This window comes from Aspergillus chevalieri, chromosome 8 (genome assembly GCF_016861735.1).
Source record: "Aspergillus chevalieri M1 DNA, chromosome 8, nearly complete sequence".
NCBI lineage: Eukaryota > Fungi > Ascomycota > Eurotiomycetes > Eurotiales > Aspergillaceae > Aspergillus > Aspergillus chevalieri.
Window position 1 is genome coordinate 1,413,714 of NC_057369.1, and position 24,963 is coordinate 1,438,676.

The following is a 24,963-nucleotide window of genomic DNA, read 5'->3' on the forward strand; positions in this document are numbered from 1 at the left end:
GTCCGGATATTGCGAGAATCTAGCCATACATACTGACCAACTTGGTAACAACGGGCAGGTTGTCTCTTCCGGTTGGCTTGTTCCTCCTGGCGAGCCTGGGCAGATATAATTTCTGTACGAACAAACTCAGTGATTAACTTCATCCGGCAGGCGAATTCCTCAGCATCTCTGGTGGGCTGGTTGGTAGGCTGGACAGGTTCAAATCCCATTCGTGGATGAAATCCATAGTTTGCAAAGAATGGGGAAACACAGGTAGTCTCAGAGCGGGTAGAATTAGCAGCAAACTCTGCTAGTGGTAGCCATTCAGACCAGTCATCTTGCAGGTAGGATACATAGGCGCGGAGGTATTGTTCCAGAACAGCATTAGTCCTCTCAGTCTGGCCATCAGTCTCAGGGTGATATGCAGTTGAGAGCAAGTTTGTGATTTGCAGGCGGCGCATCAGATGTTTCCAGAATTGGGCAATGAATTGCGGACCTCGGTCTGATACAATAGTTCGTGGCAGGCCATGGAGTTTCCAAACATTGCAAGTGTACAGGTGGGCAACTTCTTCTGCATTGCAGGTTCCCTTGCATGGAATGAAGTGTTTCATTTTTGTCAGTCGGTCTACTACAACCAGGATTGCATCATACCCATGGCTTGGCGGGAAATGTGTGATGAAGTCCATGCTAATGTCTTGCCAGGATCTTTCAGGAACAGGCAGAGGGCGCAGGAGGCCTTGACGGGCTTCTCTGGATGGTGTTATGCGGCGGCATGTGTGGCAGTTCTGGGTCCATTGCTCAACATATTGATACATTCCAGGCCAGTAGTATTCTCGGGACATGAGCTCATAGGTTTTGGATCGGCCAGGGTGTCCTGCAGCTGGCTTATCATGACATTGTCTCAATAGCTCGGCTTTTAACTCTCCATGATCTGGAACATAAAGTCGATTCCGGTAGAAGAGATAGTTGCCTCTTCTCTGGCAGTCAGCCAAGGTGATCTTAGGGTGTCGTGTGGCATTCTTGTCCAGGGCTTCCAGGATTGACTGTACTGTCTCATCAAGTGGGTATGCACTGTCCAGCAGATTCTTGATATCTTGTGGTGGTTCTGGCACGTTGTGATTGGTCTCATCAGCAAATCTAACTCTCCTGGTTTGAGCAGGTGTTCTGGGTGGGTTCACAATAGGGTTCTCAGCAGAATGAGCTTGGGCTCTAGTTGTAACGTTCAGGATAACAGATGAACTGTCAGGTGCAAGCTCAAGGTTCTCTTTCTTCAGAACAGTCTGGCTTTGGTGTAGCAGGCGCTCATCCCCCTCCTTAGGGAGATCCTCTGACCTCCTGGTCAGGGCATCAGGTTTCACTCCTTGTTTGCCTGGGCGGTAAATGATCTTGAAGTTAAAACGGGACAGGAACTCAGACCAGCGGGCCTGTCGACGATTCAAGAGCTTGGTTGTCATGAAGTATTCCAGATTCCGGTGATCAGTGATAACTTTGACAGGAGATGGGGTTCCTTCCAGCTCAGGGCGCCATTCTTCGAAGCAGCGGATAATAGCCAATAACTCCTTATCATAGATCTCATAATTGCATTCAGTCACTGAGTGTTTCTTGGAGAAGAAAGCCACAGGGTGTAAGACACCATCATCGTCATACTGAGACAGGACTCCAGCAGAAACATAGTCAGAAGCATCAGTTTCCAGAATAACTTCCTTATTCCAGTCAAATGGTCTAAGGACAGGTGCAGTGGTGAAGGCCTTTTTCAGCATATTAAAGCTTAGCTCACAGGTAGTGTTCCATTTAAACTGGATGCCTTTCTTTGTCAGGTTCACTAGGGGTGTAATGATCTTGGAGAAATCCTTGATGAACCTCCGGTAGAAGTTTGCAAAGCCAATAAATGCTTGGACATCAGTCACACAAGTTGGGGTTTCCCAGTCAACAATAGTCTTCACTTTGTCAGGATCCATGCGTAGGCCATCTCGGCCAACAATGATACCCAGGAACTTGGTCTCAGGCACAGCAAATTCACACTTGGACAGTTTGGCAAAGAGGCCTGCATCTCGCAGTTTCTCAAGAACCAAGCAGACATGGCGGGTATGCTCCTCACGGGTCTTACTATAGATCAGGATGTCATCCAGATAGGCAGTGCAGAAGGTATCCAAGTAGTCTCGCAGGGTGTCATTCATGAATCGCTGGAATGAAGCAGGTGCACCAGTCAGACCAAAGGGCATCACAAGGGATTCAAATAACCCTAGTCGTGTACGGAAAGCAGTCAGGTATTCAAGTCCTTTCTTGATTCTCAGGTTATTGAAGGCAGAAATGATATCAATCTTGGTGAAATATTTCATCCCTTTCAGGTTGTTCAGGGTCTCCTTGGTCAGTGGTAGTGGGTAGCGATCTTTCACAGTGATGGCATTCAGGGCGCGATAGTCAACACAGAACCGGAGGCCTCCTCCAGGCTTCTCCACAAACAGGACAGGTGATGCAGCAGGTGATGAGCTGGGGCGAATAAACCCTTTCTTCAGGTTTTCCTCAATCCATTCCTTCAGGGCCTTCAGCTCTTCTCGGGACATTGGGTACAAGGGCCCAAATGGGGGCACTTTCCCATCTTGTAGCTTAATATCATGATCATATGGGCGGTGGGGTGGCAGGCGCTCAGCCTCCCTGGGTGAGAATACATCTGCAAAGTCTTGGAACTCAGGTGGTAGTTTCGCCATTGGGTCTTCTTCATCAGGCACAGGGTTCAGGGCAGCTTCAATATCATCAACGGTGACAGTAAACAGGCGATAACTCCTTCGGGCATAGGCACAGCAGGCAGACATGGATACAGCAGCAATATCTCGGTGTTTCAAGCGCTCAGGTCGGGGAGGCAGGTGTTTTGGGCGGGTCTTTTGTGGAATATCATGTAAAGCTCGTATTTTTGCAGGTCTCATGGGCATGTTGCAGTGTTCCTGGCAGTACTTGCTATCAAACAGGACAGTATGCTCAGCAAAGCCAATTCGGGGATCGTGGATCTTTAACCAGGGAAGTCCTAGTACAACAGGATAGTGCGCTAGCTGTGTGACCAGGAAGCAAGCCCTTCTCTCTTGGTGATCGTTAATTCTCATATGCATTTGGGCATAGTGGGTGATTGGTCCACTCTCAGCTTCTTGACCGTCAAAAGTCTCAAGGCGGATTGGTTTTTTCAGTGGCAGTAGCTCAAGACCTTTGTCTTGGGCCCATTCCTTATCAATAAATCTCTTTCCTTCGGCACCAGTGTCAAGCATGGCATAGCTTAGCAGTTCTTTTTCATGTCGGGACAGGGTTATGGGCAGAATCATCAGGTTTGAACGGAAGGATTCCTCTTCAACAGTTAATCCTTGGGTGGCAGCAGCAGAGATACGGATAGTGCGCTCATTCATCGTCTGGTCGCGACTTAGGCCAGACTCGCTCCTTTTGCTGACAGGTCTGGGGATGGGGAACGGTATCGTTCTGACACAGGTGTAGGTTCTGGGCTTGCGGGGGAGTGAGGACGGGGTGATAGATAGGCTGGGCGGACTCCCACAGGGCGATTATCAGGTAGTGGGCAGTTTCGGACCAAGTGGTTTTTGGAGCCACAACGGAAGCATTCCCCACGATCTCGACGGGAGGTTGTGTGACGGTGAGCAGAAGACAGATCCATAACATCAGTATTGTTTTCAGCAGGCTGCAGTGTAGCAGGGTGTTCAGTGGGTCTGACAGGGTTGGTGGGTTTTGTAGCTGAGGCATAGGTTCGGGTAGCAGGTGGAGGGTTATTCTCATAGTGACGGCGGCGGTTTTCCAAGTCTTGCAAGAAATTGGCAAACTGGTGATATTCACGGTTTGGGGGTTCATTATGCATGAGCATTCCTCGGAGTTCTCGGTTGATAGCTTGTTCCAGCAGGGTAGGCAGAACATCTTCAGACATTTCCCCTTCTAGAGCAAGGCGCTGGAACTCAGCAAAGAACATACCAAACTCTTTGTTGGCTTGGCGCAGGCGGAACAGTTCATTACGGGCATTGTTCACACGGTTCGGGTCACCAAAGGCTCGGTCCAGGATTTTTAGGATTTCTTCATAATCCTTTAACTGGCAGATTCCTTTCTTGATGTATGGCAGAACTTGGGCATATGGAGCCCCTCTCAGGCGATTGGTAACATAGGTCATGCGGCTTTGCGGGGTGGGATAACGGTCATGGTTGACATTCATCTTCTCATGGATTTGGGAGATGAATCGGCGAAGATCCTTCCGGTCACCTTCAAATCGGTCTGGGTCAGGTAGGCGTTCAGAGAGTCTGGCAGAGCTGGTAGATGGGGGATCAACCGACGCAGGCGTTCCCACCGGAGCAACTGTGTGTATTTCAGCAGTGGGTTCAGGAGTTCGGGCAGGTGTATTAACCACAGGAGTTGCTAGGCGTAGTGCTTCATCCTTTTCCTTCAAGGCTTCAAGATATTTCTGCTGTGATTCCCGTAGTTGTTCCTTCTGATATTCAATGATTCCCTGGTCTCGGGCTTGGTTTTTCTCTTGTTTGAGGTGTAGGGCAGAGAGTTCTTCCTTCAGGCGGCTCACTTCCGTTTCAGAGGCTTGAAGCTTCAGGCTGGTCTGATCAGCTTGTCCTCTTGCTTCAGTAATAGCAGCCTCTGCCTCCTCAATATACTCATAAGCAAGGCGACAGTATTGAAACCATTCAGAGTGGTGGGTTGCAGCATGTTCAGTGAACTCCTCTAAACTGCCCGGCAAGAATGGTGGACGCGGGGCTGCAGACATCTTCAGGCGTCAACTCCTAAGGGTAGGAGCTGCGTAGTGTCAGGGTGCGGGGTCAGGTGCAGGAATATGGTAGGAATTGACGAACAGATTAAGCTACAGGTCAGGCTATCTACAGGTTCATAGACAAGACGCAGCTCGAAGAGCTGCAACAGGATCGCGTTGGCGCAGATAGATAACTCTGTGGGTCACGTGCCCGGTCACGTGCATATATCACGGGCTAGCACCGTGACAAGATCCTCAGACAAGTAGCACGTGGCTGTATGAAGAATAGTACCGTATTGCTCGTAAATAGGGCTGACTGTGGCGCTTTTATCCAAGAGAAGGTCAAATATTCGGCTCTGGTCTGTCTTGGTAATGGTGGGTTTACTGAAATGGTCATAGGGAATGTCTGGGTTTGCAACAGCTGCATATACAGCTGAACCGAACTCCCCACCTGCCTTGTTGACATCGGCAGAGTTAGTGGGGTGGTTGAGGAGCTGGTCTACTATTTCAACATGGCCCTTATAAGTAGCAGCTATTAAGGCCGTCTCGCCTTGGTATAGGGCATTAACATCGACTCTGTACTGTAGGAACAATTCGACTGTTTCGAGGTGGGAGTCACCCTTATTGACTGCAATCATAAATGCTTCCGGAGAAGCCAGGAAGCTGTCAGACTGATAGCTCTCCTTGCTTCTTTTCAAACAATATCTTCACCCAGCTTGCATCTTTGGTATGGATCAGGTGCTCTAGAAATGTGGAATGGTCAGACCATGAGCATGTTGGAGCGGGCTGTGCACCCCACTTGAAAAGTACTTAAAAGCATTTGATGTTCTCATGCGCTGTTGAGAGATGTAGGGGGGTTTTTCTCTCATTTGTGCAGGCCTCAATGTCTGCACCCACCTTCAAGAGGATTTCCAAAGAGGCCAAAGATTGGTTGCTGCATGCATCCAAAAGAGCAGTGTAGCCGTGTACATCTTTTAGCTCCATGTCCACTTGCTGATTCAGAAGCAACTTTATAATTTCAGGCTTGTCCCAGGCAGCAGCAATCTGGAGAGCAGTGTTCCCATTCTTGTCTTGAGAGTTCTTGTCCACCTCGCTCCTCAACAGAAAATCCAGGATCCTTCCCTGTCTGTATTGAGCACAAGACAGAAGTACTCAACCAAGCTCTGTCAGCAAATTAGAATGACTGTCCTTCAGCAAGACCATTGCCACTTGTATGTCCATTAATCACCACTTCATCAAGGGTACAAATGTCGTACTGGCCTCTTGTTAAACTCAGAAGGCGTCTAGCAATTTCTAAATACCCACTGACTGCCGCCTTGTGCAAGGCAGAAGCCATGGCAGTCATATTTGTGACACCGCGGCATTTTTGATGTTTCAGTAGGATTTCAACCACATTCCTTGCTCCCTGTGATGCCGCTACATCAAGGGGAGAGTTGTTATTTTCGTCCTTCTCATTATGATCCAAGCCAGCTGCCAGGAGCTCTGCTACTAGATTCCCCAAGCTACGAGACGCAGTGAGTGTAAGTATGCCCCTGGGCCTTTCAATACCCAGGAATACATGAACGTTTACAATTGCAAGCGCGACTTCTTTGAGATCAGCATCAATTGCTGATTCAAGTGGAGTCTTTCCGTCAGAACCAGGACAATTGAGCCTAACAAGCTGGATGGCATCTCCATCAGACTGGTTGATCTGTTGGATTGTATTCAAGAGAAATAGACTAACATCCCAACGGCAACTTCTGATGGCGAGATGCAATGCATTATCCTTGTTGCAGTCTTCCTGGCTCCAGATTGCGCCCTTTGCAAGAAGGGCCCATGTAATCTCCATAGATCCCCCAATAGAGGCATGATGCAAAGAAGTGTGTGCACTGTCATCTGTGGTGTCACAATTGAAACCTTTCACAAGGAAGTACTTGGCAATAACTGTAAACCCTTTTTTGGCCGCAATGCTTAGTGGATTCAGTAAAGAGGGACCTGTGACATTCAGATCTGCTCCATGCTCGACCAGCATTTTCATGATATCAAAGTGGCCTTGCTCAGTAGCTATATGTAATGGTGTATAGCCGTCTGAATCCTGATGATTCACCCATGACAGCTCAGGTAGACGTGTCTTGACGCAAAGCCACTGGACCAGCTGTGGGTATCCATACAGACAAGCTTTGTGAAGAGTCGTGATTTTTTCATTGATGGTATCAACAAAACCCTTTGGATCTTTGCTGAAGAAGTACTGTATTGCTTCGTGTTTTCCTCGACTAATTTCGAGAGAGAGTAGGCCACTGGCATTATCAAGCAATATACAGTTCTTGAGCATTCTCTTGGCAGAGTCAAAGGAAGCCACGCCGAGCTGTACTGCCCTGAAAATGGTGAAGTCAATGTTCTGGGTGTTCTTCGCATCTTCACGGGCCTTAGAAATATGTTGCATCAATTCCACACCATTTTTCAGTTGCAGAGCCAACAAAGTATTGATGTCTAGCTTTCAATCGGAGTTTGATTGTGCTAGAAATGCAGTGTCAAATACTCGAACAGCAGTCGAATTTGGTATGCAATAGGAGTGAGAAATTTCCAGTGGGCTCTGCAGTGCCACCTCTGGAAGGCTTTGACTCTCTGCGGAGTCAAGGGAGTGTTTCCAGCAGGACCATGCTGCCATCAACTTGCAGTCACCCAGAAGCTGAATTAATGTTTTGCTCACATGAGAAGAGAGGGCCTCATATTTGTGAAGGTGTGACTCCCAGTGCTTCATGGCGTATTCTATGAGCACCCTTATCTCCCCGCGCGTTCCCAGCCGCACAGCATCTTCCATATCCTGTTGTATCTGTGTTTGAGTAATGCAATTGGGGCTATTGGGGCCTGGTGACAAGCATTGATACAGGCATAGCAAGCTGGACTTGGCTATTACAAGGTGAGGATGTTGAGCTCGATACCACTGCTCTGCAGTTGCTGAGGCGCCTAAGTTTGCCTTGCTTCTGGGTTCTAAGAAGGTCCTAACGTGTGGATTGATCAGACGGACTTTGTCGTGAACAACTTCAACCAAGGAGGGAAGAAAATGACACATGTCAAAAGCAACTGCTTCTGGACTCAAAGAAGGCTCAGTGATGAAAAATTTTTTGTCCAGAATCTGGCTGTTCGGTATGTTTATCTTGAAGACTGGAGATGGTGGCTAGGACCAGAGTCCCTAACTCATGAGGACTGAGTGGACGTACAGAGAAAACTAGGCATGCAAGGGCTATTTAATTCAACTTCGTTCGCCTTCCGGTACTCTATCAAATATATACCGGAAGCACTCATCGGGCTGCTGGAAGAGCTTGGCTAGCGGCTTTATGGACTGTATGCTTGCCTGGGGAAGTGTCTCAAGACTGGACAGAAAGCTATCAACCAAGCTCCAGTCATGCAGCAGAGCATTACAACCAGCTGTGATATCAGTTTTAACGACGCCCATTTCCGGTCGCTTTTTGAGAAGAAAATTCATCCGAGATTCAACCATTTGTTGATTCATCAAGTCCCAGTTTCCATCCAGCAAGTCTATCATAATCACCGGAGTTGATGAGAAGTCGTATTTGGCTCCAAGAAGAATGGTAAATTTGACAGAAGCTTTGCCAATTTCCAGAATTGATGAAAGCCGCTCCAGAATTGAGTGTATGACTTCTTGTTCAAATTGTGCATGAACCAGATCCAGCACGCATACAATAGTGTCTTTGCTAAAAAGACTAGAGCATTGAGACAATGCCACAGATACTCTTCCGGCAGTGCAACTGTGGTAAACGCTTCAATCGCTCCCCAAAAGGAATGACAAGCAGCCCACAGAGAAGGATGCATAGACAAAAACTGAAGGCAAAGACTGTGCAATATACTCCTTATATCTATGTGACCCACAATCCTCGTGTCGATTGTTGCAGACAGAAAAAGCTGTCAATCCTGTAAGGCTGCATGTCGCATGTAAGCCATCAGGTTATGTGAGACGTCGGTGTGGAAAATATAAGGAGGAAACACTAAGACATATGGATGAAGAGAGTTTTGTATCCAATCTCCAACAGAAGTACCTCACACATTTTTCAAAAACGGCTCTTGCAGTGCCTGCTTTGATGGATGTAGATACCATGCTTTCCCAGAAGTGAAATGGCTCTTGAATAGTTGTGTTGGGACGCTTTTGTCGCTTATCAGTCAGCATATGAGACCACTTTCAGCTTTTCTTGACATCAACATGAAAACTTGATATTACCTGGGATACATTGTTCCAGTTGTCGTCGAAGAAATTGCCGATTCTCGCCAGATTTTAGGTTTCCTAAAGAAGTATGATCTGTGGATAGAGCCAACCACTCTTCCAGCGGGAGTCCTGTGGTGGGGAATTCTCTCTTTATAATATGTCAGTGAGGAGCCAAATTCAAGCTCATTCCATTGAATGGCAATGTACAGTTTGATTCAAATTCTTCTTTTGGAAGACATTCAGTATCTTCACATAGGCTAGAACCTCATTGGCGGCAAGATTTGGATGGTAATAATGATTGTAGAGCTCCATCGATTTTGCATACTGCTCCATTGAGCAGTTGGTGTCATTGTAAATGGAGAGCAGAACTCGATCCCATGAGTCTGTAGGCAGGTGATGTGGGGTGCCAAAGAAAACCTGATCCTAGTGATTAGGTAACAGCGGTAGAATCACAGGTCAGGAGCAGGTTTGACATTCTTACCACAAGTTTCAGTCTTTCAAGAACAGGGGAGTATTTGTATTCGAATTCCCGAGCGATAACCATAGCCTTGGAAGAGAAATATGGTAAGTGATGATATGAAGAGACTTGTCCCATAGACTTACCTGCTTCAGGACCAGTCCGCCAATATTGTATGCAGATAGAATGATCGGTTTGTATCCCTTGTTATTGAAACAATTATTTTCGGTCCTTGCTTGTAAATGGGTACAAAGCGAAGCACTCACTGGTCCTGCGTCAAGCTTAGAGAGAATAAAGTCTAAGACCGCTCGCGCTTCATCCGACAGCACATCCACTTCAGTCTCCAGATCGAGAATATGAGTGATATCGCACTGAACCTCATCCAAAGCTACTTCCTGGGCAAATTCGGGATATACATCGTGCGCAATGCCCAGAGCCTCCAGCAGCACCGGTCCTGGATCCATGCGGACCGTCGACCCCGGGGCCGGCAGCCCCCGGCCAGCCAGGTGTCCCCGCTGCCCCCGTATCGGACCGTCAGCTGTCAGCGCTTCTTCCCATCCGGTGCCGGCAGCGGTTTCTTCCAGGTCACCCCACCCGCGCACACGGAGCGGGCCCGCCAGGCGGCCACCATGGGCGAGGTGGAGTTCATCCGGAGGCAGGTGGCCGGGGCCCTCGCCGAGGACGCGGCGGCGGCGGAGGCCGGGGCCCAGCAGGTGCCGGACCCGGATGCCAGAGCGCCCACCGAGATATCCCCCTGGCTGGAGCTCACCCGGTGGCCCGAGTTCCTGCGTGGGCATGCCTTCACAGCGGTGGCCCCGCTGGCCGCGCCGCCGGATCCCACGGCCGAGCCCCTTCTGACAGTGTTCAGCGCCAGCGTCGAGCGGCTGATCGAGGCGGCCTACCAGTCCATCAAGACGCGGCGGATCAACGAGTTTGACCAGGTGAGTCGGCAAGCAAGCGAGAAATATATATATGGTAGGTAAGGAAGAGAGAGATTATTAGATTGTATAATAATCGTTGATGCTGTGACAGGATCGGAACAGAGAAAAATACACGCTAGTGACTAAGGATTTTTATGCGGGAAAAATGTGCAGACTTGGGTATAAACGTACCCTTGGGTATGGGTAAATTTACCCAAGCAATATCCTTGAGTATTTATACCCAAGGGTAAGTTTACCCAAGTCCAGGTCTAGCCACTCGGCCTACAGGGCTAACAGATGTGTGTATCAACAATAATAATAATATTATTATAAATAACAATATCAACAACCGAAGCGGACAGAAAGTCATTGACTGATATTAAGCAGGACATCCTGCAATCATCTTTCCACCTGAAAAGGGTGAACCATGGCTGGGACAGCTTAGTTGTCAACAGCAAATCTGTCAAGGAATTTAAAGGTGTAGAGACCCTCCTTGATCTCATCGACAATGTCATCAGCAGACTTGGCCACATACACACCCTCCCTGCTCGGAGAAATAGCAGCGTCCCGCAGCGCAGTAATAGCATTACCAAGCGCAGCAACAGGCTTACCGAACCGGAACCCATCAATCAGAATCTTCAATGGCCGACCAGCAGGGAAGAGCGTGCTCGCAGCACCGCCAGTCAAACTAGAGGAGCTGAACAGACTCTCCGCACCGTTGGCAACAACCACCGCATCGAACTGGATAGCGTCGGAGCCGGAGTACGTCTGGTCGACGCCGTCGGTCAACCGCTCGGCGACGACGACGACTTCAACACCGTTCTCGGAAAGACTCTCGCTGAGCGTGGCGGCTTCGGTAAGAGAGTCCTTATTGTCCACGGACGCGAGGTAGCCGACCTTCAAACCCTCGAGCTTCCGCAGCTTAGCGCCGAAGGTACCCACGTTGGTCGTCTTGTTGTTATGGTAGAAGGTAGAGTCAGGAGAGGGTTCTTCAATGCCAATGGCACGGGCGACGCGGCGGGCAAGGTCATTAGAGACACGGTTCAGCTGGATAATGACATTGTTGCGGACGACCTCGGACTTGACATTCGAGTTCTCAAAGCGCATCGCATCGATGATAAATTGCTGCTCGACGGGGTTGAGCGAGTTGTAGAAGAGGCGCGGCTGCGACCAGTTGTCGCTGAAGGTCGAGGAGACGGTGCGCTGGAGGTTGCCGCCAGATTTGCGGTTGGGCGCAGTGAAGAAGCCGTTGCCGACGGTTTGGTTGGCTTGTTTGGGGGCGCCTTGGTTGGTGGTGTGGGGACCGGGCGTGTAGGCGTCGCGGTTTAGGGGGATAAACATCTGGGCAGCGCCATCGCGGTTGTTGTTGTGGAAGGGGACGCGGGGCTGGTTGATGGGAAGTTGTTCAAAGTTGGGGCCACCGTGACGGTTAAGCTGGGTGTCAAGGTAGGAAAACAGGCGGCCTTGGAGGAGGGGGTCGTCGGTGAAGTCAATACCGCGGACGATGTGGCCTGGTTGGAACTGGGCTTATATCAGTACTGCATTTCGATTGTGGTAAGGGCAAGGAGGGCTTACCATGGCCTGCTCAGTCTCGGCAAAGAAGTTGCGCGGGTTGCGGTTGAGCTGCATCTTACCCAGAGGCGTGACGGGAACGAGCTCCTCAGGAACGATCTTGGTAGGATCCAGCAGATCAAAGCCAAACCGCAACTGATCATCCTCATCCATGATCTGCGCACCCAACTCCCACTCAGGATAGTAACCGTTCTCGATCGACTCGAACAGATCCTGGCGCATGAAATCCGCGTTCTTGCCTGAGACCTGCTGTGCCTCTTCCCAGACCATACTGGCGCGACCCTGCAGCGACTTCCAGTGGAACTTGACAAGCTTGGTGTCGCCGTTGTCAGTGACGAGACGGAAGGTGTGCACACCGAAGCCGTCAATGTGGCGGAAAGAACGGGGGATACCGTGGCCAGCCATGGCCCAGAAGAGTGTATGCAGGGCGCTGGGCTGCTGTGAGAAGAAGTCCCAGGCAGAGTCATGGGCAGTGGCGGCTTGGGGGATTTCATTATCACCGCGGGGCTTGATGGCGTGGATCAGGTCGGGGAAGAGGATGGCGTCTTGGATAAAGAAGACGGGGATGTTGTTTCCAACCAGGTCTACATGCGTGGAGGGTCAGCATTGATATAGAAGGAAATGGAAGAGGGATGCACCGAAGTTGCCCTCGTCAGTGTAGAAACGAGTCGCAAAACCATGGACATCACGGGCAAGATCTGTACTACCCCGGCTACCAGCGACAGTCGAGAAACGCACGAACATGGGGGTTTGCTTGCCCTCGGCGCCCAGGAACGAGGCGGCGGTGATGTTGCCCCAGTCGGCGTACGAGGTGAAGGTACCATGGGTACCAGCACCACGAGCATGGACAGCACGTTCAGGGACCTACTCTTGTTAAAACCTGAACACATTTTGATGGAAAGTGGCATGGACTCACCCGCTCATGATCAAACCGCTGGATCTTCTGACGGAAGATAAAGTCCTCCAGCAGGGTCGGACCGCGCTCGCCAACACTCAGACTGTTCTGATCTTCAATAGGTCCGCCGACATCAGTCGTCATATAGGTGTTGTTGTCGTTGAGGTAGAACTGCGACAAGAACTCCTCAGTGGCAGCAGCGGCATCATTGCTGGAGGTATCGCGGGCGTTGAGCTCGCCGGTCATGTAAGGACAGGCAGCATTGGCTAGGCCAATAGCGCCGTTAACAATGGCGAGACTAAGGGCGCGCATTTCGCCGAGTGTCCTTTAATTATGTGTTGAGCTGTGGAACGGTGGAATAGAGAAACAAAAGAAAGAACGAAGTATAAATACTTCTTCCCAAGAGAGCCAAGAGATCCTCTTTCCTGGATTCTTCTTTCCTTTCCTGGGTTCTTCTTTCCTTTCCTGGGTTCTTCTTTCCTTTCCTGGATTCTTCTTTCCTTTCCTATATTCTTCTGCGCGAAGAAGTGAGATACCGCGGACGATTTATACAGGTCGATCGACCAGGGGGAGAGGAGAATATTGTATGCAGCCATGCCGTGGAGAGAGGGAGAGAAAACAAAAAGCAAAGACCAGGCACAGGAAACAAACCAGACCGGGCCAATGTGGAATGCATTACGGGACCATGCAATACGGATTATCGAGAAATAACAGTCGGCCCGAGCTTGTTTGATTGCATTGATTATTCGAGCAGAAGGGCCTAGAAAACGAACATTGTTTTTACTGAACGAACACCACACTTTACGCTGGCATAGTCCGAGTAGTCACCACCGGTCCAGGTGGAGACAATACGATCATCTTTTTTTCTTGGTTGGATCAGGCCGGACCTGAACTAACTACTGGTCAGTTAAGTGGGCAGGGCTCTAATTTGTTTGCATGGCAGGACCAGACCAGGATGGAGGAGGGTAGTAAACGAGCCAGGCACAATGCACTATCAATACAGGACAATCTCTTGTCAGATATCGAAGTGCGGTTTGTCCATTGAGCACAAACCCGGCTCCCACGTTCTTGTCCTTCGTCGCATCGAAATGCTACTTTACTCAGATGGTATGATACTTGTATCATATTGTTTTATCTGTATCGCATTTCAATGTGTATTACCGACTATGAAGGTTTTGGTAACAGACTGATTCAACGTTTCCATATCCTTCCATGATTTTTTTGTGACCACTTTCATCTGACTATGTTTACAATGAGGGTTGAAACCTCGTTCCTCCCTTCACAAGCCAGATTGTTTTTCAAGGCCCGATTCTGAAAGCTTAATCAGAATGATATCCAATAAGTGTGCGACCTGTAGTTAGAACATCCAAGAGTAACCAATAAAACAAGCCCAATTGCTGAGAATAGATTTGGCGCCTTGGTGTTCTAGGACGAGTCGTTGGGTGGCATGGACCCAAAATAGAGTTGAGTAGGCCCTGAGCATCCTCGCAAAAGCGGCGGCATCCGGAAGGGGAAAGTCACGGTCAAGTTCGTATAGTAGCATATATATTGAAGACATTGCCGACTTTGCATGCGTTCTCTTGAGCACTACGGAGATGAAATTTGACAGTGGCTGGCAGCGCTTCCAGATCCTTTTCTTCTGCCAGCTGACAGCTATCACTGAAAGCTGTCCACGAAGACGTCCCTTGGAAAAAGGCTGCGTAGCTTATTCTTGTAGCTCCTTGGGAGCCGGTCGGCTGACGGAATTGGGTAGGAATAAGTTTAAGATTCGAGAAATCATCTTTGATCCGACTCTGGTTCTCAGTCCTCATGTATGCTTGCTGATTTTATATCGAAGGCTTCAAGAAGATTTCTACAACTGGGCCAGTACTGGATTGCCTGGGACCTTGCAGCCTTGGGGACGGCTGATCGAATTCAACCTGGGTGGGGACCTGATCCGATGGGTGCAGTCCTTCTTGACCGACAGATGGGTTCAGCTGCAGATTGACAACACATAGTGCCCAGCACACTTAATTAACTCAGAGGTGCCGCAGGGCTCACTAGTATCACCCATTCTATTCATCATCTACTTCAGTGATGTGTTTGATGTGATTGAGAAGAGAGTGACAGGCGTCCGGTCTCTCTCATTCGCAGACGATATAGGCCTACTCGTTCCAGCATATTCTGTTAAGGAGGTTTGCGATAAACTGCAAGAGGCAGCCAAGGTGGCCATTGAATGGGGTCATGACAATGTGGTCCAGTTTGATGCGGGAAAAACTGAAGCAGTCCTGCTTACCCGCAAGCGCGGCTGGGAGCTGAAAGATCAGATTCGACGAGCACGAGTGGAAGTAGATGGCCACTGCGTGCCCTTTAACGCAGAGGCAACCCAATGGCTCGGCGTCTGGCTGGACTCTGGGCTAAATCTCAAGGCCCATTATCAGACCTGTATGCGCAAGGCACGGGCCGCAGAAAACCGGGTACAACGCCTATGCCAGAGTCGCGGACTCGCCCCAGGACTGGCCCGCCAGGTTCAAGTCGCGTTACAATCAGTACCCCTATACGGAGCAGAGCTCTGGTGGCAGGATTTAGCGGGCTTGGTAAGGTGCTTCCGGGGCTCTTCGAGCGCTAGCGCGGGGCGCTCTGACCTACGACCTCCCAAGAGGCTATTTAGGCCTATTAGCCTACCACTTCTGAATAGATACACACATCCATTCTTAGAGTAGAGAGCGATAATGTGACCATGCTATTCCCCTCGTGCTGGACCAAGTCCATGCAACCTGGCGTACTGGCGCATTAGTAGCCACACTGCTTACCCTTGATGTTAGCAGTGCATTTGACAACGCAGCATATGAACGCCACAAACTCTGGAAACGAAGGGTCCAGTCAAAGCTGTTAACCCTGCACCAGCGCATAACAGATATTTTACTAATGGAAGGCGCAATGGGCCAGTTTGCCACAGATACAGGCATACCCCAAGGCTCACCTCTCTCCAATTCTCCACCTGTTCTACAATGCAGACCTAATATCACCCATCACGTCGAAGGAGTAATAGTTGAACCACTCCTGAACGTTCATGTGCTGTCCGATTCGCTCTTCTATGGCGCTCATTAATTGCATGGTGTATGTTAAGACTCGTGGTTCGTATTCAGAGAGGGCTTGTTATAGTCAGGTGTTCTATTTTCTGTCTTCTCTTGTATATTGGAGGGTGGGCATACATTTTGAATTAAACGCCGGATCCCAAGCTTTCTGTCGACGGGAATTAACCTCTTTATCCCTCACAGTGAAGAGCGCAATGGGCGGCTCGAACATGGTGTAAAATGGCCCCTTTGAAACCGGGGCCTGCGAGCTATAGAGCTCCCGAACAGCCCGGGGCTCGACAATTGATAGTTCCGAAGGGCCTATATTCCAGATTAAAAATTAGTCAGGTACAAGCAATATGAATGCAAAAGAGCCAACTTCCCAATCGCACATAATCACCGTATTTCTCATGAAGCCGCTGAGTTTCCTCATACAGAGGCAGATTCCTGGCGGACAGCCACGTCACGAACAGGTTTGAGATACGAGCCATGAATGGGCCTGGAAAGGCTCCCAGGGGATGATAGAAGACTGTAGGCTAGAATGATTCCAAAGAAGCCCACCAGAGGGCACGATCCCAGGATGGCAATGCTGGAGATCGGGGCGAAAAGGATACCTGTCAGCGCGGTACTGAGGTAGCTGAATATCAGGTAGGGGGCCTTGCTATCCCATTCATTATGGCGATATACAAGGATATGAAGTAATATGCCGCTGATGATAGTGCCAAAGACTAGAGGTAGGGAGGAAAACAGAGGATCCCAGGACATGTTGATGATCCGGTTGATGATGAAGCTGAACACAATATCCCATATGGGAAGTGATATTGTGCTGATGCTTAAATAGATGTCTGAGAGGGAAGCAATGGCCGAGTGGCCTAATGACCTGTTTATTCTGGTAATAATCTATGCGTCTAAAAGACCGAGACATCGAACTTATTGTAATGCTGACTACTGGAAGTACATTATCTAATGATTGGATTCCAATCATACTAAGTGTCTCATCATGCAGCTTCTGATACTCAGCTCGAAACTAGCCGTCCATTAACTTGATAGTCCACAATGGTAAACACAGTATCTATTATACAGCTAACTGCAAAAATGGCGCACGGAACTTTTACTCTTTTTTTCTTTAGCCGGGCTCTAATCTAGAGAGAGGTAAGCTCAAACTTTACTAATACAGTAACCAACAGATTATTGATGGAAAGATAGGCATCTAGCCTGTCGTGTACTAGCGCAGTTATCGAGAAAGAATCTGTTGGAGTTCCTGTTTCGATATTGTCTTGATACCGTACCGGTACTGTATTGTTCTGTCACCCTGATCGCACTACTGCCGTGTTGGAACTATATCTGTTTCATGTATGTATATAAAAAAGCTTCAAAATCAGTGTATAGTACGATTCGGCGGCAGGCGGCGGCCAGCTGGCCAGCTCGGTTACGTTAACTAGTTAGTTATTAGGTATGCTGACTACAATATCCCCAAGACGTAGATCATTTTGGGAGGACCGCCGATGCTGACCATGAGACCAATTCGAAAATTGGAGAAGCTGTGCATCATATCTTCTGCCATCCGTGCTGCGGAGGCAGTGCCTTATTCGCCCAAAGGCAGAACAGCCAGCAATAACTACTTTGTGCCTTCCAATTCTGCCCAGGGTGTAGTCGCTTTTGTTGTTGTGGAAGGTAATCCGGGCCGTCGTGCTTTTCATCCAGGAATACCCGAGCTGCAACATATTCGGTGGTGATGGCGCAAATCCAGCCAACCGTGTATGCTTATAGATCGGGCATCATGAGAAGGTTGATATATGAACCGTTGGAGTGGGCAAGTTTCCTTGGGCGCTCAAATCAATTCGCATCGAGGTAGAATGTGCGGAGCTGAATTCAGCCTCACTTGCTCTGGTAACGCTGTGATCTATGACCTGGCCAATAATAGTTAGTCTACATGACTACCAAATGATGAAAATCGACAGCCACGACAAGCATTTGCATAGAGACGCGGGATGTAAAATAATCTATGCATTCCGACTAGCCACGTATGTCTATTTCTATGTGCAACGTCTACTGCTGACCTTTCTTCGACTTCAAGAACGGGCCACCTCCACGACTACCAAATCCCCACCGGATTTGATTGGCCATGGCAATCTCAACATCCAACTCCTCCGCCCAAGCCCAGACCAACCCGGGATTCTTCTGGAAGGCACGCCCGATAAGAACAAAGTCCAGCCCGTCCGTCTCGAGTAGCGAGTTAGCCAGCTGGGCCGAGTTGATCATACCAACAGAGCCAACGGCAATCTTGTTTCCAACAGCCTTCTTGACCGCAATTGCAAACGGAGCCTGGAAGGCGGGAGCGGCGTGGATGTGCTGGTCCTTATGGACACCGCCAGAGCTAACGTCGATTAGGTCAATGTCGCCGCTGTCCGCGAGGGCCTCCGCGAGCTTGACGGTATCCTCGACGCGCCAGCTGGGGTCGTTGGGGCGGGATTCCTCGAGCCAGTCGGTGGCAGAGACGCGCAGGAAGACGGGCATGTCCTGTGGGACGGATTCGCGGGTGAGTTTGGCGATTTCCAAGGTCAGGCGAATGCGGTTTTCGAAATTGCCTCCGTACTCGTCGGTGCGCTTGTTCACAGAAGGCGAGAGGAAGGACATGAGCAGGTAACCGTGAGCATTGTGGATTTCGACGAAGTCCACGCCAGCGCGCACAGCACGCTTGACAGCGGCCACCCACGCAGCCTTGAAAGCCTCAATGTCTTCCTTGGTCATCTGATGCGGGATCGGGCAGTTGTCCGTGAAAGGCTCGCTGCCAGGTCCCTTGACGTTGTTGGGCCAGCCGCCAACCTTCTCCGATGCGGCATCGTTGAAGGAGAGCCAAGGGGCGACGGTGCTGGCTTTACGGCCGGCATGTGCGATCTGAACACCAATGATCTGATTCTGGCTGTGCACAAATTCGACAATGCGACGAAGAGGCTCGATCTGGGAGTCCTTCCAGAGACCAAGGTCCTGGGGAGTGATACGGCCTTCGGGCTGAACGGCGGTGGCCTCGACCATGAGGAAACCGGGGCCGCGCTGGGCAATACCACCCAAGTGAGCCATGTGCCACTATGGTCCCCGTTAATTCTTGACTTGCTTGCTTTCAATCCTTGCAAAGTAACTCACGTCGGTCATGTGTCCATCGTCGCCGGAGTATTGACAAAGCGGGGAAAGCTATGTTTGGCCCCGTCAGCGATGTGTCCAACCAAATGATGTCTCACAAGCTTACTCCGATGCGATTGTGGAAGGTAACACCCCTCAGCGACAGAGGCTGGAACAGCTTCGGGGGACCAGATCCGTCGGACTGGGGAATTGCTGCTGAGCCTGCGGGGGGAATCTGAGCGGGCGTGTAGTAGGAAATGCCTGTGGCGGCTTTGTTTTCGATGTCGGGGAACGGCATGGTATCGTTATTCTGTATCGCAGAGTTGAGAAGAAGAATGAATCGTCAATATGCGCTGGGGGGGAGCGTGAGAGATATAGGAGAGAGAGAGCTCCACCGGATTAGAAATTCAATTGTACCGTTGCAATGATGTCAGGCAATAACCGCGGTACAAGCCGAGTGCCGACATGTAGCTTTAAATTTTGTAGTATGATCATGTTGTGTTGTATACAGGGACAGAGTATATATATAAGAGGCATATTCTGCATAGTAAGTTATTGTTTGCATTGTATAGACTGGATGAGCGCCACCTTCCTAATACGGAATAGATAAGTTATGCACATTTATGCCAGACTTATCTAATTATCTAATTTATGCAACCCCTCACAGTCATCTTATCAGCGAACCGACTTCGGCGAGCCAAGGCCGCCCACCGCCCGCACCCGCACTTTGTCCCGCCAATTTTTTATCTACGCCGCCGTGACTCAACTCTTCTCTCCTTAATCCATCCAATACAACCAATTCTCTCAAAATGGGCAAGGGAACTCTCGTCTGCGCTTTCTCTGGTGGTCTAGACACCAGTATCATCCGTATGTCTTCATCCTCTTCATAGAATATTGAACACCGCTAATGGATCCATAGTCAAGTACCTTATTGATGATGGGTGGGATGTTATCTCTTTCAGTGAGTGCCCTGATACTACTTCACACCAATTCATCCAGACAGATGCTAACGAGAACAGCCGCCGATGTTGGTCAGGAAGGTAAGAAGCAGGATACCATCGCGACACCGGGATCGTTCTAATAATCGCCCTCAGAGGACTTTGATGCCATCCGCGAGAAGGCCTTGAAGCTCGGTGCTAAGAAGGCCGAAATTGTCGACCTGCGCCGTATGTACCCAGTGGACAGTATATCGAACATGGTGGCTAACTTGAGTAGGGGAATTCGTCGAGGAGCTTTGCTTCCCCGCCATCGCCTGTAACGCCATCTACGAGAATGTTTACCTCTTGGGTATGTCGATTGAACCGGTTGGATCACGGGCATGTCGGATATTGACAAAAGGATAGGAACTTCTCTTGCTCGTCCCGTCATCGCTCGTGCCCAGATTGAGATCGCCAAGCGGGAGGGCGCTGTTGCTGTCTCTCACGGCTGCACCGGCAAGGGTAACGACCAGGTCCGTTTCGAGCTTGCTTTCTACGCCCTGAAGCCCGACATCCAGGTCATTGCCCCGTGGCGTGACCCTGTCTTCTACAACCGCTTCGCCGGCCGTAACGCCCTGCTCGACTATGCCGCTGAGAAGGGTATCCCTGTCACCTCTACCAAGTCTAAGCCCTGGAGTATGGATGAGAACTTGGCCCACTGCTCGTACGAAGCCGGTATCCTGGAGGACCCCAACACCACCCCTCCTGCCGATATGTGGAAGTTGACCGTCGACCCCCTCAAGGCTCCCGAGCAGCCTGAGGACTTCATCGTCCACTTCGAGAAGGGTATCCCCGTCAAGCTCGAGTACACCGAGAACGGCCAGCAGAAGACCGTTACCGACCCTGTCGAGCTTTTCCTGACTGCTAACGCCATTGCCCGCCGAAACGGTGTCGGCCGTATCGACATTGTTGAGAACCGTTTCATCGGTATCAAGTCTCGTGGCTGTTACGAGACCCCTGGTCTCACTCTTCTGCGCGCTGCTCACGTTGACCTCGAAGGTCTCGTCATGGACCGTGAAGTCCGTGCTCTCCGTGACCAGTTTGTCACCGTCAACTACTCCAAGATCCTCTACAACGGTCTCTACTTCTCCCCCGAGCGCGAGTTCCTCGAGTCCTCCATCACCACCTCCCAGAAGTCCGTCAACGGCCAGGTCCGCTGCCGGGCCTACAAGGGCTGCGTCTCCATCCTCGGCCGTTCGTCCGAGACCGAGAAGCTGTACGACATGTCCGAGTCCAGCATGGACGAGATTGGTGACTTCTCTCCCGCTGAGACTACTGGCTTCATTACCGTCTCTGCTATCCGTCTCAAGAAGTACGGCCAGATGAAGGCTGCTGCTGGTGAGAGGCTGTAAAATCAGATTTTTTGATCATGTGTTCTATATGAGATGAGCATTTAATGTGTAACGCAATAAAAAGCATATATGTTTGGTAGCATTCAAGTTTCTCTTGATATTCAACTGGAGCTTAATGCTCTGAGTCCGTATGTTCAAATTATAGTACAAATGCTCGCTGGTAAACAAAAACTGTTCTTGGTACGATCCCTCCTGTTCTGTACATTTTCCACTCCATCTTCACAGGTACGCGCTCACTTTAGACTCATTACCGCACACGTCTGCTCAAGTTAGTTTCACTTCAAAATCACACAGCCAAACAAGCTCAAAACAAAACGAAAATGAAACTCACCCTTCCAAGCCCCCACCGCCGCCTTCTCCGCATCCCACCCCCACAAGAACCTCTGCGTCTCACGATCACTCCACCGATCTGGATTCTTACTACTCTCCCTCATCGACGTGCGGAACTGCTCGTCGCGCGCAATCTGCTCCGGCCCATCAGGGAAGTGCAGCGGAATGCGGTTCTCAGTGCCAGACTGCTGGACGGTCTCGGCACGCTGCTTCCGGGATTGCTCGTAGGCGGTTAGGGCGAGGGGGATTTGGTGGCGGGAACCTATGGTTGAGAGGAGGATGCCTAGGGCTGCGGCGTCTTCGACAGCTTGGGCGGCGCCCTGAGCAACGTAGGGGCTGTTTCTTGTTAGTTTGATTCCAAACAGGGAAATGGGATGGGGTAGGGACTGACAGCATGGGATGACAAGCGTCACCGATAAGAGCGACACAGCCACGGATCCAGGTCTCCAACGGCGAGTGTAAGCAAAGTTTCCATTCCAGGACCTCGTCATCAGGAACCAAGTCAATCAACTTGGTAACCTTGCTATCCCAACCACGATAATCATCGATCATCCTCTGCTTCGACCCCTTGGTCGTCCACGACTCCTCCACCCCATGCCGATCCGGATGAATCAACACAACATTATACAACTCATGCTTCCGCACCGGATACGCAATAACATGCCTATACGGCCCTATCCACCTCGTCGCCTGCGGCTCCCGAATAAGCTCCCTCAACTCCGGATCAGCCTCCATAACACTCCGGTCTAGCATAATCCGATACGCAGCATCGCCAGTCGGCTGCGCCTTGACACTATCATCTTCAAGCAACTTCGCACGAATTCCCGATTTGATACCGTCAGCCCCGATCACGATATCCCCGCGGACGATTTCCCCGCTGGCAAGGGTTACACTTGGGGGGTCGAAGGTAACGTCTGTGACGAGGGAGTTCTCGCGCAGGGTGACGGTGGGTTGGGCTAGAGCGCGGGTGATTAGGGCGTTGTGCAGATCTGCGCGGTGGATGACGGCTTGTTGGCCGTAGGTTTTGTTGACGGGCATTGTATTGAGGAGGCTGCCGTCTTGCCAGCGGCGCACGTGGATGTGTTCGAGGCCGACGTCTTGGGCGTGGATTAGGTCGGAGATGCCCCATTCTGACTATGTTAGTTGTGGGTTCATGTTGGAAAAAGGTCGGCGATGCTTACTGTCGAATAGTCTCAGCATGTTTGGGGAAACTTGGATACCCGCACCGACTTCTGCGAGCTATGGACATGTTAATCCTGCATTTACACATCTGGTTTAGATGCGTTGCATACCTTTGGCGCGGCTTCAAGAATCGTGACATAATGTCCACGCATACCCAGGGTCAGGGCAGCGGCCATACCACCGATACCTGCGATTCATGAGCAAGTGTTTATGTTCCAGAAAATGGGATGCATACCGGCCCTACAAAAGATTAGCATCAGATCAGTAATCGGGATACGGCAAACTTACCCAACCACAACAACGTCAAGAGGCGTCTTCGCTCTCGGAACAGCCATAGCGGATGCGCAATTGAATACCTCGCGATCAAAGTATCACAAGAATGCAGACAGTTTCCCGAAGCAGGGAAGAGGAGCAAGAACCGAGGAAAAGAAAACTCTGATAGCGTAACAATAGCCTCAATTTTCTTCAGGAACAAATATCCTACAGCAGGAGCCTATCCTCAACGAGAACCTACAAACTAGGAGAAAGGAATTGAAGACAAGCCACGCTATATACCAAACCTCGTGGATAACTAACTCAATGAACGGAACAGCGGCAGAAAAACCTTTTCTCCACATCCCATGGCAATCCCGGGCAGACGTTACGAATGATGCCCCATAGGTTGGTTATCTCCGAGCTATTGTCAATGCAGCCTGCAGCTCGGCCACTCTGTATGCGGAGACAAGTACATACTACTCAAAAAGGCCACCATTTGACTATACAAATACCAGACCAATTCTACAGAGCATTATGAAACAATGTCGCTAGAGAAACAAAAAAAACCGATCATCATCCCGCGCTAATCCTTGCCCCCCGTATTCGCCGCTCGGTAAACCCCGTGCGTGGGTTTTGGTTCCATATGTTGATATGGTCCGGCTGTTGTGGCCGCCGCTCATCTGCCGAAACCCACCTACCACTAACAACCACCCACAATACTCCTCATTTTCAGAGCATGGCCCAGAACCCACGTCTGCAGTTCCAAAAGTAGAACTACAGGTAATACAGGCTGATGATCAATGGAAGGAGGCGGAGAAGGGGGAGTGTGGTGGGTGGTGGATGGTGTTGGGTTGACGTCGGTAGTGGGATGGGGGACAACTGCCGATGGGGGTGATTTTGATATCAGGTTGAGGTAAGGAGCTGTGTCTATGGGTTTGAACGTTGGGTATAGTATTACTCTGTACTGAGATTTTGTGTCCGGATTTGCGTTCTTGGGGTAATGATTGATTCACTTGTTCTATGTGATGTCTCAATTCTCGCCTACAACGACCGCCAACGGACACATTATATCCAGTCCTCATCATTCGGTAATATTTTCAATAGCGATCTGATCTAGAATGAATGCAAGCCCATGTGAAAGCAATCTCGAATGTAAACATGGAACTTTATACGAACTCGACGGCGTCTTTGTTCACACCTGGACACGGATAAGGCGATGGAAAAACAACTTCCCTACGCCAAAGCCATAAGAAAACATGTCTACTTTCAACAAATATCTATCTCAACTTGACTAATACTAAAAGCTTGCTCAAGAGTAAGCATAGGTATATACTTATCCTTTTATAATGGTTCTAAGTGACATTAGCAAAGGCTCACCACGATTCGCTGGCGGCCTCTTTCTAGCAAGTTCAAGCAGAACCTACATAGACAATTCAATAGTTCTATCATCGAGCAGTACATTCCTACCGCGGTGGTAGGAGGAAGTCCAGGCTTTGTATTAAGAAGATACGCCATTCCACCTTTCCCGCTGGGGTCAAACGTCACGCAAGAGGATAGCCGGGTGCGCGATAATGCACGTTCAGGTCGGAACGATGATTCTCAATGCATAGGTCTATTTATAGGCCCAGTGATGGATGTGTTCTTTGTTTTCGTGGGCCTGCTGAACGCGATACCTTTGCGCCCGGCATCGATAGGGTAATCGAGAGATAATGCACATTATGCACTAATACTGACAGATATTCCTAGGGAAAAAGTGCTTTTCAGAATGAGGCATCTGAGCAGTCTTCGCAATAGTTGGGAGAAGCTGGGGAGGTAGTGAGGAGCCAGATGGCCGTGCGAGGGTTGGTCAAGAAGGCATTAGACGGGAGGTTTCTGTGCCAGGCTCCATGATACGGTGTTATTAAGTCCGAATATGATTCCCCGGATTACCGT

The 24,963-nt window shown here is 49.9% G+C and overlaps 9 protein-coding genes across 9 annotated transcripts; 2 read left to right on the forward strand and 7 right to left on the reverse strand.

The window, feature by feature from the left end:
• Window positions 1-4,170: 4,170 nt before the first annotated feature.
• On the reverse strand, window positions 4,171-4,732 carry ACHE_80476A (uncharacterized protein; the record flags this gene model as incomplete). The annotated part of the gene is made up of 2 exons (XM_043283850.1): window positions 4,171-4,314; window positions 4,364-4,732. The coding sequence occupies 2 exons, from the start codon at window positions 4,730-4,732 to the stop codon at window positions 4,171-4,173; spliced, it is 513 nt and encodes a 170-aa protein (XP_043141089.1).
• A 4,031-nt stretch (window positions 4,733-8,763) lies between these two features.
• On the reverse strand, window positions 8,764-9,248 carry ACHE_80477A (uncharacterized protein; the record flags this gene model as incomplete). The annotated part of the gene is made up of 3 exons (XM_043283851.1): window positions 8,764-8,855; window positions 8,931-9,063; window positions 9,123-9,248. The coding sequence occupies 3 exons, from the start codon at window positions 9,246-9,248 to the stop codon at window positions 8,764-8,766; spliced, it is 351 nt and encodes a 116-aa protein (XP_043141090.1).
• A 480-nt stretch (window positions 9,249-9,728) lies between these two features.
• Window positions 9,729-10,355, forward strand: ACHE_80478S (uncharacterized protein; the record flags this gene model as incomplete). The annotated part of the gene is made up of 1 exon (XM_043283854.1): window positions 9,729-10,355. The coding sequence occupies one exon, from the start codon at window positions 9,729-9,731 to the stop codon at window positions 10,353-10,355; it is 627 nt and encodes a 208-aa protein (XP_043141091.1).
• A 378-nt stretch (window positions 10,356-10,733) lies between these two features.
• Window positions 10,734-12,269, reverse strand: ACHE_80479A (uncharacterized protein; the record flags this gene model as incomplete). Its single annotated transcript, XM_043283855.1, has 2 exons — window positions 10,734-11,813; window positions 11,868-12,269. 2 exons carry the CDS (start codon window positions 12,267-12,269, stop codon window positions 10,734-10,736), a joined length of 1,482 nt encoding a protein of 493 aa, XP_043141092.1.
• Window positions 12,270-12,464: 195 nt separating this feature from the next.
• Window positions 12,465-13,071, reverse strand: ACHE_80480A (uncharacterized protein; the record flags this gene model as incomplete). Its single annotated transcript, XM_043283856.1, has 2 exons — window positions 12,465-12,728; window positions 12,781-13,071. The coding sequence occupies 2 exons, from the start codon at window positions 13,069-13,071 to the stop codon at window positions 12,465-12,467; spliced, it is 555 nt and encodes a 184-aa protein (XP_043141093.1).
• Window positions 13,072-15,744: 2,673 nt separating this feature from the next.
• ACHE_80481A (uncharacterized protein) lies at window positions 15,745-16,306 on the reverse strand (the record flags this gene model as incomplete). Its single annotated transcript, XM_043283857.1, has 3 exons — window positions 15,745-15,893; window positions 15,954-16,136; window positions 16,195-16,306. The coding sequence occupies 3 exons, from the start codon at window positions 16,304-16,306 to the stop codon at window positions 15,745-15,747; spliced, it is 444 nt and encodes a 147-aa protein (XP_043141094.1).
• A 1,558-nt stretch (window positions 16,307-17,864) lies between these two features.
• Window positions 17,865-19,233, reverse strand: ACHE_80482A (NADH:flavin oxidoreductase/NADH oxidase; the record flags this gene model as incomplete). The annotated part of the gene is made up of 3 exons (XM_043283858.1): window positions 17,865-18,902; window positions 18,960-19,007; window positions 19,063-19,233. The coding sequence occupies 3 exons, from the start codon at window positions 19,231-19,233 to the stop codon at window positions 17,865-17,867; spliced, it is 1,257 nt and encodes a 418-aa protein (XP_043141095.1).
• A 511-nt stretch (window positions 19,234-19,744) lies between these two features.
• On the forward strand, window positions 19,745-21,264 carry ARG1 (argininosuccinate synthase; the record flags this gene model as incomplete). Its single annotated transcript, XM_043283859.1, has 6 exons — window positions 19,745-19,802; window positions 19,855-19,896; window positions 19,955-19,975; window positions 20,030-20,101; window positions 20,151-20,222; window positions 20,279-21,264. 6 exons carry the CDS (start codon window positions 19,745-19,747, stop codon window positions 21,262-21,264), a joined length of 1,251 nt encoding a protein of 416 aa, XP_043141096.1.
• Window positions 21,265-21,483: 219 nt separating this feature from the next.
• Window positions 21,484-23,111, reverse strand: ACHE_80484A (putative salicylate hydroxylase; the record flags this gene model as incomplete). Its single annotated transcript, XM_043283860.1, has 7 exons — window positions 21,484-21,524; window positions 21,596-21,930; window positions 21,986-22,724; window positions 22,776-22,833; window positions 22,887-22,963; window positions 23,012-23,016; window positions 23,065-23,111. The coding sequence occupies 7 exons, from the start codon at window positions 23,109-23,111 to the stop codon at window positions 21,484-21,486; spliced, it is 1,302 nt and encodes a 433-aa protein (XP_043141097.1).
• Window positions 23,112-24,963: the final 1,852 nt, after the last annotated feature.